The 18,970-nt window shown below is 42.8% G+C and overlaps 1 protein-coding gene across 1 annotated transcript; it reads right to left on the bottom strand.

The window, feature by feature from the left end:
* Positions 1 to 4,398: 4,398 nt before the first annotated feature.
* nes (nestin) lies at positions 4,399 to 18,522 on the bottom strand. Its single transcript, XM_072716100.1, has 5 exons — positions 18,387 to 18,522; positions 14,057 to 14,998; positions 12,653 to 12,777; positions 11,490 to 11,563; positions 4,399 to 10,982 (listed from the first exon to the last, which is right to left on the bottom strand). The coding sequence occupies exons 2-5, from the start codon at positions 14,861 to 14,863 to the stop codon at positions 5,770 to 5,772; spliced, it is 6,219 nt and encodes a 2,072-aa protein (XP_072572201.1). The 5' UTR covers positions 14,864 to 14,998; positions 18,387 to 18,522; the 3' UTR covers positions 4,399 to 5,769.
* Between the last annotated feature and the right edge of the window lie 448 nt (positions 18,523 to 18,970).

Genomic DNA, 18,970 nt, shown 5'->3' with positions numbered 1-18,970 from the left:
AGGTTGTTTGGTTTTATTCAATTTCAATGAACACCCCATATCCATTTCAATGATGGTTGTTATCATAATATTTAAGTAGCATATTTTATTTGTTCCACTGAAAAGGTTTTTAAAACTGGCTAGTTAAAGATCTTTGTTCAAGAGCAAGTTATGTGATGTTTTATACCAGCGTGGTTAGAGTGAATCACGGAGTCTGTAATGCACCATTATATCCACCAGGTGGAAGTCTGCTTGCTTTCTAAGCCAATGTTGAATACCTGCCATGTTGTGGAATCTGCCAACAGAATTATGTGTCAGCTTAACTTATCTCTGAAGTCACGAGTCCTTTGTCCTTAGGTTTGAAAGGCTGGGTAAATGGCGACTGACTTGTCCATGATTAAAAAAAAAAAATGCATCTCCAAATGTCTCCATCTGGTACAATATCTGTCTTTTTTTCCCTCCTCTTGAAATCTGTTCTTCTGACTGCACAAAAGGAAACGGATGCTAGAGGGACGTGAATGTAAGAGCACCGTTGTGGGTGAGTAAGGAGAGGAGAATGTGCAGCTGGGTGATGGGGGGGCTGCGGCGAGCGGCCGATCTGCTGGAGGATGACACATCCTTTTCGGCCCTGACATCCTGGACCTCTGTCTGTTTCATTAAATTAAGAGCATTTTATATATATATATGAAGCATTTCATATAACACGTTCATTTAATTCATAACTGATCCTGATCGGATTAATCCCCCCCCCTCCAAGTTATACAGTTGTATATATTTTTCTGAAGGGCATTATATGTGTCCCTTACAGTGGTGCTGTCTGCTGTCCAGTGTAGCGGCACGGGGGGGGGAGGGGATGAGGATCGAGAAGCTTAACTACACTCATGCCTGGAGATTAGGGTGAAGGTCATGTGACACCATGCTCAGGCCTGAGTATTCACAGAGCCCAAACCGGCTCGCAGCCTCGAGGAGCTGCAAGGGAGAAGCTGCCTCTCTTCCAGGCCCCTCGTGTGCAGTGACTGATCAGCAGAAGGACGGTCATTATGCTGATGTATCATGGATTTGTGAAATGAAACATGAAGTCCAACATGTGGCTTTTCAGATGGGTAAAGAGTACTGTGCAGAAGACTTAACTGATTAATAGAGCTGGTGGTGAATTGTAACTCAGTCATGGAATGGCTATGGTGCCCCGAGGAGAGGTTTGGGGACTGATACTGTATGCATCTAGCTATTCTGCAAGAGATCAGTAACTTTTTGGAAAACAAGAAATTCTTGTTAGTTTTTGTCTTACTGTTCATTTCCATGAATTCAATTTTTATTCACTTACTTACGAACCAGTTCAATGGCTTTGAATGTTTTCTTCAACTGCCTAAGACTTTTTTTGTAGTACTGTGTATGTTAAGGGAATTGGGTAAAAGCTGTGAATAAACAACAAACCCCAATCAGATGATTGGTGAGTAGTTATTGGTGTTAGAATGTGGGGGGTGGGGGGGGGGTGACATTTCAGTCAGTGGTGCCATAAAAAAAAGAGGATTTTATTTTTTCGATAATAGAAAAGTGGCCAGTGTGAGTAAAGGAGAGTGAATGTGTGTGGGTGTGCAGAAATGCAGCGAGGTCACGAGGGCCATGTGGGGAATGGGCCGCCGCCGCTCCTGACCACGCTGTCAGCTGGGGGGGTCAGCTGCCTTTGTGCCGGGCAGCCGCTGAGCTCATGTGTCTGACAGGCTGGCAGACAGGCTCTGCTGTTGCTCTCTGCGGCAGCATCTGCTGGACCCTCAGTCAGGGCTAAACATAGCTGCCTCTCCAGTGCCTTCTGACCAAGTTTTTATGTTTTCTTTTCTTTTTTAATGTATGAAAATGCGGTGGCTGAAAGTGTACAACTTATGGCTGTAGTGACGTTGTAATGTGTTTTAAAAGTGCCGTTTCAGACCACCCTTAAGATGTATTAGGACAATTCTATCTTTCAGAGAAAATATTATTTGACATTTGAAGGCATTTCGGTTGTCGTCGTCAGTTTATAAGCTTTAGTTGCTTTCAGACATCCCCAGAAACACCAGCCATCTGCGCCTGAGATTTTGTGACACAACTTGTTTTTCTTCAGGAGGAAAAATGGAAAAAAAATGTAAAGCCCTTTAAAACCTTTCTATCTGTCTGTCTATCTATTTGTCTATCCATCCATCCACCCAGCCATCCTCAAATTCCCATGTAAAATGTTACATAGTCATCCATCTCGTCTTTGCTTTAAGGGGCACAGTTGGTTTGGGGGGAACAGATGGCTTCCAGGAAAGTGCACTGTCACCCAGTCTCAAGATATTTCATCCGGATAAAGTCTCCTTTTCATTCCACCAACATGGGCTTAAAGGACTGGATTGATGTGTGACACACACCTAAAATATAGACCCAAAGTGCAGCTGACCCAGCTATTAATATTGTTCTTGCAGTCTGTTTCATCAGTCGAAGTTACTCAGTAATGTCATAAGGCTGTGATATTTATGAGAGGAGCAGCTGTCCTTCTCAGCATTTCACTCATCACATTTTCCGGATATTGCAGCACATGATGTCTAATGTAATGTGTGTGGTATGTAATTTGATGTAATCTGCCATAACGTTAATTTTATTATCAAAGACTCACTTCAGGTTAAAACTTGGTCAGTATACCTCAAAATAATTAGTTTCAGACATATCTTCACATCGTACTGTGTCTCACAGTAATGTAGTGGTATACTCGGACTGGCATGTTCCTCAGCTTTGTGATGAGTGGCTCATCGAGCACCCGTAAGTGTTGAATGAAAATGAAACTGGTTCACAACGCATTTCCACAGTGTCAGGGAAAGTGTTACAAAGAAGCGGAATAGAATGACGACTCCAGGATGACTTGTAGCCTGTGGGACGGTCTGATGTCAGCATAATAGCATTTTCTCATTTTTGAAACCCAGAATATTGATGGGGAGGATTTAACGAGAAGGGAGTGAAGTTGCTGCTTTATGAATAGCTGCCATTGTCCTAAAAACTAGGTGAGAAATGGCCTTGAGAAGGTGACTCATATCAGAAAGTTATGTTTTTTTTTCTCTCTTTTTTTTTTTTACTCGTCTCTTCTCACTCATCTTGCGTTTAAGGCCTGAAGGCTGCTCACTGAGCCAGAGATGTTACTGGTCTCACTGGGACCACCGCCCCAGTACTTAATCAATCTTTTAATTGATATAAAAATGCAGATGCTACGCAGTTTATTTTATTGTTTCAATTCTGTACATATGTGAGAAAAGGAACAATAAATTCACTATTATACCTGGCATCCTGTCCTGGGTGATCCCCTGCTTTGTGCCCTGTGTTTCCTGTTCTGGGTGATCCCCTGCTTTGTGCCCTGTGTTTCCTGTTCTGGGTGATCCCCTGCTTTGTGCCCTGTGTTTCCTGTTCTGGGTGATCCCCTGCTTTGTGCCCTGTGTTTCATGTTCTGGGTGATCCCCTGCTTTGTGCCCCGTGTTTCCTGTTCTGGGTGATCCCCTGCTTTGTGCCCTGTGTTTCATGTTCTGGGTGATCCCCTGCTTTGTGCCCCGTGTTTCCTGTTCTGGGTGATCCCCTGCTTTGTGCCCCGTGTTTCCTGTTCTGGGTGATCCCCTGCTTTGTGCCCTGTGTTTCCTGTTCTGGGTGATCCCCTGCTTTGTGCCCTGTGTTTCCTGTTCTGGGTAATCCCCTGCTTTGTGCCCTGTGTTTCCTGCTCTGGGTGATCCCCTGCTTTGTGCCCTGTGTTTCCTGCTCTGGGTGATCCCCTGCTTTGTGCCCTGTGTTTCCTGCTCTGGGTGATCCCCTGCTTTGTGCCCTGTGTTTCCTGTTCTGGGTGATCCCCTGCTTTGTGCCCTGTGTTTCCTGTTCTGGGTGATCCCCTGCTTTGTGCCCTGTGTTTCCTGCTCTGGGTGATCCCCTGCTTTGTGCCCTGTGTTTCCTGTTCTGGGTGATCCCCTGCTTTGTGCCCTGTGTTTCCTGCTCTGGGTGATCCCCTGCTTTGTGCCCTGTGTTTCCTGTTCTGGGTGATCCCCTGCTTTGTGCCCTGTGTTTCCTGGGATGGGCTCTTTGTGTTTCTGGACTGAAGTAGTATGTGGAGGGATAGACAGACAGACAGTGATCTAACACAGCCTCTGTTATCTAACTATTCAATATAGTTGCCACGGTTGTTGACACGACTATTTCTGGGTCTTTTCCTCTATGTACCACGGCATTGTTCCCTAATCCTATCATCTACAGCTCACTGCCATGACAGAGAGAACCTCACTTTGACATTATGTTTTGACTTTTGCACAGAGACTCACTCATCATCCAAAACTTGGGTTCTCCAAACAGTTTTTTTTTTCTTTTGTGATCTCTATCACATAGAGCAGACATGAGAGAAAATATTCAACACAATCCCAGAAATAAAATAAAAAAACATTTCATAGACTCTTTGCCAATTACTTTATTTTCTCTTGCACAATGTTAGCACATTATGTCAAAACAAGATGGCCATCAAAACTACCCAGGTATGACTTGCAACTGTGTATTCCACAAGACATTCCCCCCCTACCCAATGCTACCTTGTAGAACAGAATGAAGCTAGACATTTATTTCCCTCGGAGGAACATAGCTGTCAGCCAGGGTATTAACAGTTTTAAATGAAAGTATCCCAAAGTAACTTTTGTCTACAAGAACATTCTGTAGTGCTGTATCCTAGAAACAGAAATGAACTGGTTTTCCAATAACAAAGACAAATGAGAATACAACGATTTAATTTAAACTGTCTGGCTCTGAAGCAAAGGCAAGTGGTCATCACCAACATATCTAACCTTCTGAATACCTGCAGTACCATATATTATCATTCATAATTCAGAATTTATACTGCATTGTGGGTAAGAGTGTCAACATAGAAAGTATTAGAGAAATTTGGTATGTAGTGCTTGAACTGGTTTATTTATATGTATTGGAATAGGTGAAATGTAAAATTGCACAATCATGAATAAAGATGCTTAGTAGTAGCCTACTTACTGTGACAGTATTAAAAGGTAGGACTTAGCTGCCCTGCAACTTCAAAAAATAAATACAGAATGAGGATGTAGTTCTGATAAATACTCAGAAATAAATATTCTTACTCTTTTGGTATTTTTGTTTTGGATACACACTCTGTAAAACCTACTAAAATCATCAAAGCTCCAATTTAAAAAATAGCTGCTTAAGGACGGTCTAGAAATGTCAGTTAGTTGTAGTAATATAGTAGTAATATAGTAGTAGTATAGGCACTGTTGGTGTTGTTTAAAGGATGTTTAAATTTAGGCTTTTAAAAACATTTTTAAAGAAAACTTTACTATTTAAAATCAAAAAATAAATTGTCATGCTACCTTTTTCCCTAAATGTTTTGTTAACTCTCAGATAAACAGTCCTCTCTAAAAGTCATGCATCAAACCTTGTCATGCAGTACACAAACTTTATGAAATACAGCCACCCTCTCTGTGAAGGATGTTTGTTTCATGTCTTCATATAAAATGTCATACTTTCAAGAACAACCTCTGAAATACATACATGATGTATTATTTGATGTTACGAGCTCTTCTTTGAAAATGTAAGACACTGTTGTTCAGTTCTGTATATCTGCCGCAATTTAATCTGTTTTATTTGCACTGTTATGTGCCGTTATTTATTCGGTTTTATTTATAGAATAGGATGCGTTCTACTCCCCTCAAAAGTACTGATCATTCTTAGGAACTTTAATTTCAGAGCTACTTAGAAAGTAATTTCAGCAGAACATCTCCACTTTTCTCCCAGCACTTCCTAATCTTCTCCCCCTGACCAGGAGTCTTCCTCTTCCAGAGATTCTTCAGAATGTTTCTTGTCTTCTTCCATGTTTTTATAAAGTAGTTGCTTGATGTGAGCAGGGATTTGCTCTTGCTCTGGTAGACCGTGTGATTGAGTCCCCTTTAGTCTTAATTCTGTGCACTGTTTTGTTTCTGGCATGTTCTCTATATTTTCCGCGTTCGGATTAGGGCGCGTGTTGACACATTCCAAATTCCCACACTCCTGTGGATCAAATGAGGCTCCCATCTTTCCATTAGACTTCCAAAACTCTTCCTTCAGAGTGGTGCTAAACAACTCTGTGCATTTTTCAAGTATTGGGGGCAGCCCCTCAACTTCTGCAGTGAAGATGTCATCTTCCTTTCTTTTACTATTATGATGGTCTCCATTTTGCTGTTCCGAAGCTTTTGACTCTCTATCTTCGTATTTTTGCTCAGTGTATGAAAAGTATTCTTTTATGTTTTCATCACTTTGGATAAACTGGTCTGGTGCCTTTAAATCTGTGCCAATAATCCCCCACTCCTCATCTCGGAAATGATCACTGCTGCCCCAGGCATTTTTTAAAGAGGTGCTGGATAATTTTGGAAAATGCTTCTCTGTCTCTCCTATTAATCCAGAATCATTCACAGAACACGCCATCGTTTCCCTCTCTTTCTCTCTTCTGTGATTTTCAGAGATTTCCTCCTGATTGATAGATTTTAATGACTGACTGGCATTGGGTGAGTCATCTTCAGAACTGTATGAATCCTCTAAGTCAGATATGGCAGTATGTTCTAGAACTTCTGCGATGCTTGTGATCTCACTGTGCAATGAGAGATCATCGGTGAAATCCACATTTGTTAGCATGGATGAGTTCTCACCATCCTCCTCTTTCTTCTCAGGAGGCTTTTCTGTTTCCTCACTTTTCAGTACATTTTCTGACTCTTCATCGGATGTCACATTTTGAGAATGTAATATCTCACTTGTGTTTTCATTTTCAATGGAAGGTGATTGTCCATATGATAATATTGTGAAGTTCTCAACAAATGATTCTTTTCTGATACCTTCCTCATTGTCTGATAAATTCCCTGAGCTTTCTTCACTGTTGATATTAGCAGGATTGACAAGGTTTGTTTCACGGTCACATTCTATAGTACCTTGCTGCGGCAGAAAATTGCTGTCCTCCTCCATGTTAATTTGAGGTGTGATTTCATCTTCATTATCTTTCTCTAAATCTGCTTTGATATCAACTGAATCTGCTTCTTGCTGCAGAAAAATGCTGTCCATCTCCAAATTAATTTGGGTTGTGGGGTCATCTTCACTGTCTTTCTCTAAATCTGCTTTGATATCAACTGAATCTGCTTCTTGCTGCAGAAAATTGTTGTCTATCTCTAAATTAATTTGGGTTGTGGGGTCATCTTCATTGTCTTTCTCTAAATCTGCTTTGATATCAACTGAATCTGCTTCTTGCTGCAGAAAATTGCTGTCCATCTCCAAATTAATTTGGGTTGTGGGGTCATCTTCACTGTCTTTCTCTAAATCTGCTTTGATATCAACTGAATCTGCTTCTTGCTGCAGAAAATTGTTGTCTATCTCTAAATTAATTTGGGTTGTGGGGTCATCTTCATTGTCTTTCTCTAAATCTGCTTTGATATCAACTGAATCTGCTTCTTGCTGCAGAAAAATGCTGTCCATCTCCAAATTAATTTGGGTTGTGGGGTCATCTTCACTGTCTTTCTCTAAATCTGCTTTGATATCAACTGAATCTGCTTCTTGCTGCAGAAAATTGTTGTCCACCTCCAAATTAATTTGGGTTGTGGGGTCATCTTCACTGTCTTTCTCTAAATCTGCTTTGATATCAACTGAATCTGCTTCTTGCTGCAGAAAATTGTTGTCTATCTCTAAATTAATTTGGGTTGTGGGGTCATCTTCATTGTCTTTCTCTAAATCTGCTTTGATATCAACTGAATCTGCTTCTTGCTGCAGAAAATTGCTGTCCATCTCCAAATTAATTTGGGTTGTGGGGTCATCTTCATTGTCTTTCTCTAAATCTGCTTTGATATCAACTGAATCTGCTTCTTGCTGCAGAAAATTGCTGTCCATCTCCAAATTAATTTGGGTTGTGGGGTCATCTTCACTGTCTTTCTCTAAATCTGCTTTGATATCAACTGAATCTGCTTCTTGCTGCAGAAAATTGTTGTCTATCTCTAAATTAATTTGGGTTGTGGGGTCATCTTCATTGTCTTTCTCTAAATCTGCTTTGATATCAACTGAATCTGCTTCTTGCTGCAGAAAAATGCTGTCCATCTCCAAATTAATTTGGGTTGTGGGGTCATCTTCACTGTCTTTCTCTAAATCTGCTTTGATATCAACTGAATCTGCTTCTTGCTGCAGAAAATTGTTGTCCACCTCCAAATTAATTTGGGTTGTGGGGTCATCTTCACTGTCGTTCTCTAAATCTGCTTTGATATCAACTGAATCTGCTTCTTGCTGCAGAAAATTGTTGTCTATCTCTAAATTAATTTGGGTTGTGGGGTCATCTTCATTGTCTTTCTCTAAATCTGCTTTGATATCAACTGAATCTGCTTCTTGCTGCAGAAAATTGCTGTCCATCTCCAAATTAATTTGGGTTGTGGGGTCATCTTCACTGTCTTTCTCTAAATCTGCTTTGATATCAACTGAATCTGCTTCTTGCTGCAGAAAATTGTTGTCTATCTCTAAATTAATTTGGGTTGTGGGGTCATCTTCACTGTCTTTCTCTAAATCTGCTTTGATATCAACTGAATCTGCTTCTTGCTGCAGAAAAATGCTGTCCATCTCCAAATTAATTTGGGTTGTGGGGTCATCTTCACTGTCTTTCTCTAAATCTGCTTTGATATCAACTGAATCTGCTTCTTGCTGCAGAAAATTGTTGTCCACCTCCAAATTAATTTGGGTTGTGGGGTCATCTTCACTGTCTTTCTCTAAATCTGCTTTGATATCAACTGAATCTGCTTCTTGCTGCAGAAAATTGTTGTCCATCTCCAAATTAATTTGGGTTGTGGGGTCATCTTCATGGTCTTTCCCTAAATCTGCTTTGATATCAACTGAATCTGCTTCTTGTAGCAGAAAATTGCTGTCCTCCTCTATGTTAATTTGAGTTATGATTTCATCTTCATTTTCTTTCTCTAAATTTGCTTTGATATCAATTGAATCTGCTTCTTGCTGTAGAACATTGCTGTCTATCTCCATATTACTTAGGGGTGTGGCTTTATCATCACAATTTTTCTCTAAATCTGCTTTGGTGTCAGTTGAACCTGTACTTACGATTCCATCAACGTGATCACCCATGTCCTCATTCAGGTTTGTCTGGTCATATGCCTTATTTCCAAGAGCACTGTCCTGTTCTGCTTGACCTAGCTCTGTATTCTCTTCACTTAACAGTGCTTTCCTGTCTATCTCCAGTACAGATTTTCCATCAGATTCCAAACATCCAACATCACCTTCAAAATGTATGTCTTTCTCTTCGATTTTATCAATTCTGAGACCATCATCTTCCTCTGCTTGACTTGCATCAGTCTCTCTATTGTTAAAGCATCCTGCATTCTCGCTCTTTTGTATCTCCTCCCATTCTGGCTCTTCAATGAGATCCTCTATCATCCGGTCACCTCTAGAACCGAGGCTGTACCTTTTTTCCTTTTCAAAAATTCCTGCCCCTGCCTCTTGCTCTTCATCTCCGCTGGAGTCAGTCTCTCCTAAGTGTGATGCCTGTGTGTTCACGTCAGTCTCATCACTCCTGTATCGGATCAAGGGGCGGGTGTCGGCAAGTGTGTTCTCCAAAACATAGCTATCAGTGCTGTCAAGGTCTCCCCCTGTCCTCCAAGAATTGGTGGCATTCGAAAAGTCATCATTGTCAGATAATTCTTGTTGCTCCTCATTGGCGAATATATGCACTTGCTGTTCATTTGTTTTCTCTACTCGTGGGCACTCTGAAATCAAAGTGCTGGTGTTGAAACTCTGATTTTCTTCTCCTAACTCCATCACTTCATCTATTTTTTCCTTGTCAGTCTCATCATTATCACACATCTGTTCTGCTACATCTTCTGTATTCTCTTCCTTTAATTTGCATACGTATCCCTTTGGTTCACCATTCATACATTCTTCCAGAGTCAGTTCATCCACTTGCTGGTCTGCCATGCTCCCCACATTGTCCTTACTTTCTTCATCAGATGTTATTGTTGTCTGCCTATGGTCCAAAGAAATCTCTTCCGAAAACTGCATAACCTTTACTTCTGTCGTAGATGACTGTGATTCTTCTGTAGTTTTCTCATCCAGCATGAACTCAGCAGAGTTGGACTTATTACGTGCTAAAGCCTCATAGCCAATGGACTCTGTCTCATTTGGGATGGTTTCCAGTTCTAATTCTCTTTCTGATTCTGGTTCTGACTTAGATCCTGATGTCATGCTTTCCATTCGATTAACCTCCTTTAACCCTACATGTCTTTCACCCCACACCAACAATGGTTCACGTACAGCTTCAACTGGAAGATGCTTTTCAGTCATTTCTGAGATCTCTTCCACAGGTCTGTCACTAAAGTTGTCTTCCAGTTGATCAGCCTTCAAAGCATCTGGATTTTCTTTTTCAGAAACGTCAAGTGTTTGTTCAGCGCTAAGGAGCCCTTCGATGTCAGCAGTGAATTGTGATGTCACTGTCAAACCTTTTAATGTGTTTTTTGAATCCTGGTCTAACTCTTCTTCTTCAAGGGGCGGCTGCTTCGTCAGATTTTTTTCTAGCCCAGCAATCTGTAAATGACATTCCTCCTCCGTTTCCTTAATGTGCGTTTCCCTGATGGCAGACGTCTCGGTGACAGATGTGTCTAGACTAATTACAGTGGCTCTTAATTCTTGTGCCATTTGCTCAGAGAGAGCATAGGCATGGTCCTCCCCCTCATCAGCCTCAACTGCTCCTACATCTCCACTTAAACTGCTGTCAATCACATCTGCTTTTGAGTAATGTGTCGACCAACCTGGAGAGCCGGGTGACTCCGCACACCATCCATCGTGCTCATTATTTGTCATTTCAGATCTGATGGATTTTTCTTTAGGGGTGACTTTTGGGGCCTGAAGGCTTGCTGGGGCCATTGTTGGTGTCGTCACCTCAGACCCCCTCGCAGGCTTTACTGACATGCTGGGGGTAAGGCTACGCTTAATAGTCTGATGCTTTGGCACTTCACCTACGAAGGACACGGGAACAAAAAGGCGGTTACTGCATCTTGTCGAATGTTCGCAGACAGAAAAAAATTGGCATCTACTGTATCTGATTTTTCAATTAAACACAGGAATATCAATACAAGTGTAGCCTTCCTTTGTTAATCATCTTCTCTTGTAAATGCAACTGTGGTTTTACTTGAAATTGTTACTTTACAAAAAAGAACATATGTCTACTAAATAGTGAACAGTACCCTGAAAAAAAAATCAATCAATTCCCAATACTCATCTCATGATACATCCCTTTGTCATCTGACCTCAAACACTAATGGATATATATTGATCAGGAATTCCTTCCCCATGGTTAGAATTACATACAAAGCAGGATCCATTGATCCTCAGAGACAATAGCAAGCAGCTGACAGATTCATATACCAGTATCAGCATCAGTGTGCGTACATTATGGTCATGGTCATTCAACACAGTCTGTAAAATGCTCTGATTCTGTGAAACATGCATAAAAATATACATACGGAAAGTGCCGGTGCTCTGGTAGTAGATTTTGGGAGACACATTTGGCCTCAAATTCTCACTGTCTAGTAGAGCTCTGCAAATCAAGAAAGTCACAGGTGAAAGTTAATAGCAGTCGTTGGAACGTAAGGTTTGGACGTTCCGTGTTACCTGGGAAAATCTGCCATTATTACATCATCACACACCAGAGATGTCTTATGACATTAAAAACTGAATGGTAACTGATTTTAATTAAGTATATCCTGGCTGTGCATGTTCATATGGGAATGGATCTTCTCCTTAGACCCTTTTTGCCAAAAGTTTGACTGTTCATGCAGGAAATACTGTAAGACTAAGTTTCTAAAATGAGATACTGAGTCTGAATTTTGCCTTAATGTTCTGGCCTTTCAGCCACGTTTGGATTTGGCTGGGGGTGGGGGGTGGGGAAGGGGGTGCTGGGCCCTTTGTTGAACTGGAACAGCAGGCTGGGATGCATTAATATGATAATGGCCTGAAAGCTTTGTTCGTCGTCAGGCCATCTGGGTCCCCAGCCTGTCATGGCCGCCTTTATCCCAGGGCCGTATCTGAGAGACGGGGCCACGCAGGCACGGCGGTGCGGCCAGATGGGGCGGCGCCTTCATGGCTGGTCAGGCGGCGCTAATGTTCAACCCCAAATTGAGCCCTGCCCCCCCTAGCACACGGCTACGACAGACTGCAGAGTTCACTGCGACTCTCTGTGTACAGGATCTATTTAATATCATTTAACTTAAATCCCATGGAGTTCATTTTTAATATTACTCCGTTTCAGTCCCAGCCTTTACGCGTATTGATTTTTTTTCTTTTTCGGAGAAACTTATACGTTAAGAGAAAATCAATTTTTTTGTAATTTCACATCGAACCACTGGGGCTGTTACAGCACAGCTGATACCCTCATCAATACTCTCGTGGAGCAGAGAGTATTGATGAGTATTCTGCGTGGTACACGTGAGCCTGCATGACACCAGAGTGATTTTTCAAAAGAAATAATCCACCAGCTGGAATTCTGCTTAGAATCCTACTTCTTCTGCTAGGATGAGAAATTCACGGTTTCCATGTCAAAAACCTTTAGGGGACATTCGAAAATGTAACTGTTAAGTTCTATATGTGTATAATTTGTTTCCTTTGGAGAAGAGCGGCAGCCTGGTACCTGTATGTGGCCACTTCCAGCCCCAGCGACATCTTCATCTGCAGCAGGTTGTGTCTGTCCTTCAGAATCGCCGCAGTCTGGTCACTAAGCTCCACTTTCTCCCTTCCCAGGGTCTCCAGGTACGCCTGAAAAACATTAAGAAGGAAGGCTTGATACTTGCTAGAAATTATAGGATAGCTAATAAGAAGACATAGTTATCCAGACGTCTATGATGAAGATGTCACAGCGATGTAAGTTTAATGTTTTATTGCCAGCTGCAAGTTTGCGCGTTTTACTTTTCCTCCGACAAGCCTTCAGCTCCTTGCAGAGTAATTTAATACTTCATTGAGCAAAACCAATTTCACGAATCTCTGGGTGTTAACATGGTCCAGCTCATGTCCTGCCTTTCAAAGGAAACTCTTGCAAGAAGAACTGAATAGGAACATTAGCAATTAAAATGAACCCCTCTTCCTCATATCCCACAGGCTAGAACTAAACAGGCATCATGCAAGCGCACAATGCTCCAACCGTCAAGCGGCCATTGAGAAGCTGCACAATGTCTGACCGCGACATAATGTGGGACTTGGGGATCCCAGTGGATTGTGGTACGCTAATGTAGCCCCTCCCACCAAACCGCCACCTTAACTATTTGTGGAATGACGGAAATACAGGAGTACAAGTTAGTGCATTGCTTAACATCATTACTAATATTATGTGAAATGAAAACGCTCTGCTGAGAGTTTTATTGTGTGAAAAGGAGCAGCACACAAAGAGGGAATTACTGCCCATTTGAGCGTCTTTGCTACAATACAAATACAGCGTGATACTTCAGCTAACAGCACTGTGCATTTTCTAAATATTCATTGTTACAGCGTTTAAAGAAACTGGAGGCATCTGATTTCCGCAGCTTTGTTGGCTCTCTTAGAGCCTACAGAACAGCATGAGCTGACAGGAAATCCTGCTATTATTTATTTCAGAAACCTGTTATAAGGAGCACAATTGTTGCTTTTTTGAGAGAGTGACTTAACTATGTTCTCACACACAGATGGAGACCCAGCTGCATCAGCAGTTATTGGACTGTGAGTGTTAAGCGCAGCCCCTTGAACTGGAAGCATGAGATATTTCCCCTCATTAGTTTGTTATTTGTAGTGCTGAGACTTCCCCAGAGTGTGCAGTCTGGCGGGTATCCAAACATATCATTTTTGGGACCTCTGTGTTTCCCATTGCATCATCCTCATTCTAGAAGAGGAAGAAAGCACTACAGTAATACTGTATGCTCAATTAAGATTTTTTACTTTTTTTATAAAAGAAAAAACATATTAATGATCACATGATTACTTTCCCGCTCTCCATGCTCAGACAAATGTTTGTGGAAGATACATCACTTTTTATAAAATTGATAAATACAAGCTGCTGCTCTCTCACCTCTAGGTGCTGGAGCTCTTTGAGCTGCCTGTCGTTCTGTTGAGAAACGTTCTTCTCCAGGAGCTCCTTCCTGGCCTGGGCTGCTTCCAGCTCCTTGGCTAGGCACTGGGCCATCAAGTAGCTCTCCTTCTTCTCCTGGCTCACCTGGGCCATGCGAGACTTGGCCTGGGTCAGAGAGTCTTCCAGACGCTGAACCTGGTTCTGGAATGATCCCGCTGCCTCCTGCCATGCCCGGGAAGCCCTCTGGGAGAACTCTTGCTTTATGTCCTCAAGGCCAAGTAGCTGTGGTTGAACATAAGCATGAGGAGGGACGTACTGGGTGTGGATTAGCTTGGTTTGCAGGAGTGAGACATCCTCTTGGTGGACCTCCATGTGGAATTGCAGCTCTTTCTCCAGTTGAACCAGCTTTTCCCGTAGCCAGATCTGGGCTCTATGTTCTTCCTCCAGCTGTTTCTTACTTTCATCTACTGTCTTCTTGGTCTCAGTCCGGGCAACTGCCACCTTCTTCCTCTGCAGCTCAAGCATCTGCAGCTCCTCATTAAGATTGCTTACCTCGAGCTCCACCCTGTCCTTCTCCCTCAATGCTGCCTCCACTTCCTCCCTGGTCTTCCTCAGCTCGGCCTCCAGCTGTCCTTTCCAGGCCCGCTGGTTCTTACTCTGCCTCAGAGCCTCAACTTCCCCATGTAGCAGCTTGTTCTCCTCCTCAAGGAACTTCACCCTGCCCAGGTATGTCTCCAAACGCTTGTTGAGCTCCAGCATCTGGTACTTCTCAGTTCCCATGTGTCCACGGATGCTGGGGACCTCCATGCTGTAATTGTCTTCTTGGGGGATGTAGATGATTCTCTGATTGGTTTTTGATTCCTTGTGTTTAGTTACTTTCCTCTTCCTGTCCTTTCAGTCACAAGCTCTCTGTGGCAGCTTCTGCTCTGAGGCTCTGTGCCCCTTGGAGTACAAATGGTAGTGAGAGAGACACCCCTTTCATACTTTAACAAAGAGGGGGAGGGCAGACGAAAGAAAAGACTAGCAGCAGAGGGGAGGGGAGGGACGTACAGAGGAGGAGCAGACCGATGAGTTTGGGATTAACCCCATACATGCTGGGATACTTTGCAGTCATGATGCAGCCAGTTTTTCGAAGGACTTCAAGTTCACATTTATTATTACTGAAATGTCTCTGATGTATTGGTCAATCCACCTGGGGCCTGCAGCATATCCCACGCAGCACAGGGCATGAGGATAGGGTACATCTAGGGTACATCCTGGGCAGGATGCCAGTCCATCACAGGGCATAAGGATTGGGTACATCCTGGGCGGGATGCCAGTCCATCACAGGGCATGAGGATAGGGTAGGAGGAGTAGGGGAAATAAAATGTGCAGTTAGCCAAAGTAGGGGAGACTAGAGACCGTGCAAACAGTTAGGTGAGTGCAATATGTAAGCTCTGGCAGATATGGATATGGCAGCATAAGTAAGAAGGAAAGGCAGGTGGGAATGCAGGCATGGCGGGGGGTCCCTGAACATCAGAACTCCAATTCCACAAGGGGGTGGGAAGCTAGAGGAACAGCACTGACAGTTCAGTTCATCCAAAGCCAATGGCCAATTAACTGCAAAAATATTCCTCATAAAAATATTCAACACTTTGCTGCCAAAGACTAAACTGAAACAATAATGTGAATTAAAAAATATATATATTTTTTTATATTTGTAACTTTCTCAAATGGCCAGCAGATCTCACCATCTGCCCCGCCCCCCCCACCCCCCACACACACACACACACACACACACACACACACACACACGCACGGGATGAGAGCACGAGCTGTCAGCTGTCAGTTTCTGCTCATTCACTCACGGGACTTCAAGCTACATTGATCTTTTTGGAAGCGGAAGATATTCGCTCAGTTTCATCTGCATCATATCTAGTGGCCAGTAGATGTCAGTGTAGTGCAATAAATGAGAGACTGTCCCAGGCAGCCATCTAACCCACTTGACAGAACGTAAACTCTTTTGCAGTGTTTAGCCCGCCTTCTCACAGTGTTGTCCTAACTATATAACCAGGGGTCATCACCATGCTGAATTCTGACAGACATTTTTTATCGAGATGCAGTTTTCATCACGGACATGGTATTTAAAACAAAGGCTACATAGTTTTCTCATAAGGATGAGGTCCGACACAGGGGACGCTTGGCACTGTAGCGCCCCCTAGCTAGAGCTGACCCGGGGACTGTGACAGGACGGGGACTGTGACAGACGGGGACTGTGGCAGGCCGGCCACAACAGCACTGCCAGCCCCCCCTGCATTTGTCGGATTTTGTAGTGAACTTGGGGGTGGCCGGGGACCCTCTTTGGTGGGGGGTAATGTGACGATGCAGACCTTTAACTGCTTGCGGACTGGCATGCATTGTGCCGGACTGTATATAATATAAATAATTCTGTAAATAATGTCTGTGATAAGTAGTCATGTCAGTAAATAGGTCTGTCAGGTTTGTGTAGTGCTGAGTATCGTGTTTCTCTATTGTGGTGTGTCTCTAATCGCCCCTCCTGGCCAGCGATGGTGTTTGATGGTTATACTGATGTCTTCCCCTGTCTGTATAGTTGCTGGTACCTCTGGCAGTCTTCTCATAACATTTGGTAAACAGTTGTAGAAAAAAAAATGTGTAGCCATGACTTACTAGCACTGTGAAAACACTATTAACAGGGGCATCAGAGGGGCATGTATACCCTGACAGAGTCGGTGGGGGGCAGGAGCACCAGAGGGACATGTACTGTATACCCTGAAAGAATCAGGGGGGGGCAGAGGCACCAGAGGTGACTAAGGCCCTTTAATCTGTAAAATTATGTGTAAAATGGAAAGGTGACATTTTGCCAGGAGTCCCACAATACACCCCTGACTATTAATTAATCGTAATCCATTTGAAGTGCACGAGAAGTTAGTTTCCTCATTAAACATGTCTATCCTTTATACAGGCTTATCCGTCGATAGCGAATAAACTATCCAACTCCTCAACTCACAGACCTAGGAAACTACATAATATATTTTGACCAACAAGACTTCAGCAACTGAAAATTGCACCAAATGATGACAATGTTACAAAACCATTTGCATGTATTCACTAAAACATTTGGAAATTTGTGTGAAGCAACGAGCAATGATGTTCTGTTGTGCAAAGCTGACATTATGTTGTGGGGGGAAGGGACGGGCACAAACAGGGACACGACAGGGAGGCCAGGTTCGGGCTAGACCAAGGCCAGTGGCCTGCACTACGAAGCGGGTTACTGGCTTATCGGGGTAATTTGTCGGATTTAAGGTACCACAGTTTAAATGGACTTCATATTCGTTCACTTACATTTTGCCCAGACTACCTTAAATATGCCAAGTTACCCCGAAAAAGCCAGTAACCCCGCACAGTATGTGGTCTCATGGATCAGCAATAGTGTGGTGTAGCCTGGATCTTTTAAAGGCCAAGAGGCAGATGTGGTCATTCTCCCTAATGAGCCGGCGAGCTCCTGAGTGGGGTGTGGCACAAATGTTAACAGTCATTTGAGAAATGTTCCAAAGCAAACTGACAAAAACTGTATTTTCTCTTTTTGACAAATTTTGTGACATAAATGTTAGTTTTCATTTGAATTTTCTGACACACTTGTTAATTGTCATTTGAAAAATGCTCCAAAGCAATAAAAAAAACTATTGTCTCTCTTTGGCAAATTTTCTTTAAGTAAAACATTTCGACAAACACACTTCCTCCATTGTAACATCATTTAAGGAAGTTCTGTTGTACACTGAGCAGATAATAATAAGTGATATATTATTGATCCCCATGGGGAAATTGTCTTTACACCTCTGTCAACTTGCTCTTTATAGAGGAAACTGCCACCCATAGTGGTTCAGGGTCTTGCTCAAGGACCCACAGATGTGCTGAGGCTGGGTTTGAATTGGTGACCTTCTGATTAGAAAGGACACAGGCTTAGCCCACTGAGCCACATACTGCCCCTTCAGGCTGACTGGATTTAGAATGAATCAAACAACCTATTAATTGCAATACTAGGAACCCTCACATAAGAAACAAAAGCAAACAGAAGATAGCTTTTGCAAAATAACACTTTTGATGTGCAGCCATGGCCAGAAGTTTTCAGAATAATACAAATATTAATTTTCAGAAAAGTTTTTATGATGGCAATTGGCATAAACTCCAGAATGAAGAGTGATCAGATGAATTGCAATTAATTGCAAAGTCCCTCTTTGCCATGAAAATGAACTTAATCCCAAAAACCCATTTCCACTGCATTTCAGCCCGGCCACAAAGTACCTGCTGACATCATTTCAGTGATTCTCACCTGTGTTAACAAGGCCAAGGCTGGAGGTCACTCTGTCATGCTGGCTGAGTTAGAATAGCAGACTGGATGCTTTAATAGGAGGGTGGTGCTTGAAATCATTGTTCTTCCTCTGTTAACCATGGTTACTGGCAAGGAAACACGTGCAGTCATCACTGCTTTGCACAAAAAGGGCTTCACAGGTTAGGGTATTGCTGCTGGGAAGACTGCAACTGAATCAATCATTAGTCGGATTATGAAGAACTTCAAGGAGAGAGGTTCAATTGTTGTAAAGAAGGCTTCAGGGCACCCAAGAAAGTCTAGCATGTGCCAAGACCGTCTCCTAAAGTTGATTCAGCTGTGGGATTCGGGCACCACCAGTGCAGAGTTTACTCAGGAATGGCAGCAGGCAGGTGTGAGTGCATCTGCATGCACAGTGAGGCCAAGACTTTTGGAGGATGGCCTGGTGTCAAGAAGAGCAGCAAAGAAGCCACTTCTCTCCAAGAAAAACATCAGGCACAGACTGATATTCTGCAGGGATTGGACTGCTGAGGACGGGGGTAAAGCCATTTTCTCTGATGAATCCCCTTTCCGATTGTTTAGGGCAT

This window comes from Paramormyrops kingsleyae, chromosome 9 (assembly GCF_048594095.1).
Source record: "Paramormyrops kingsleyae isolate MSU_618 chromosome 9, PKINGS_0.4, whole genome shotgun sequence".
NCBI classification, from domain to species: Eukaryota; Metazoa; Chordata; class Actinopteri; order Osteoglossiformes; family Mormyridae; genus Paramormyrops; species Paramormyrops kingsleyae.
Note: the sequence above shows the minus strand (reverse complement) of the source record. Positions and strands in the feature narration are given on the sequence as shown.

Coding starts and splice junctions, on each gene's coding strand:
- nes (XM_072716100.1), bottom strand. CDS start 14,863: ATGGAGGTCCCCAGCATCCGTGGACACATGGGAACTGAGAAGTACCAG. Junction 11,564..12,652: donor CTGGAAGTGGCCACATACAG/GTACCAGGCTGC, acceptor CTTGATTTGCAG/AGCTCTACTAGACAGTGAGA. Junction 10,983..11,489: donor CCAGAGCACCGGCACTTTCC/GTATGTATATTT, acceptor TGTCCTTCGTAG/GTGAAGTGCCAAAGCATCAG.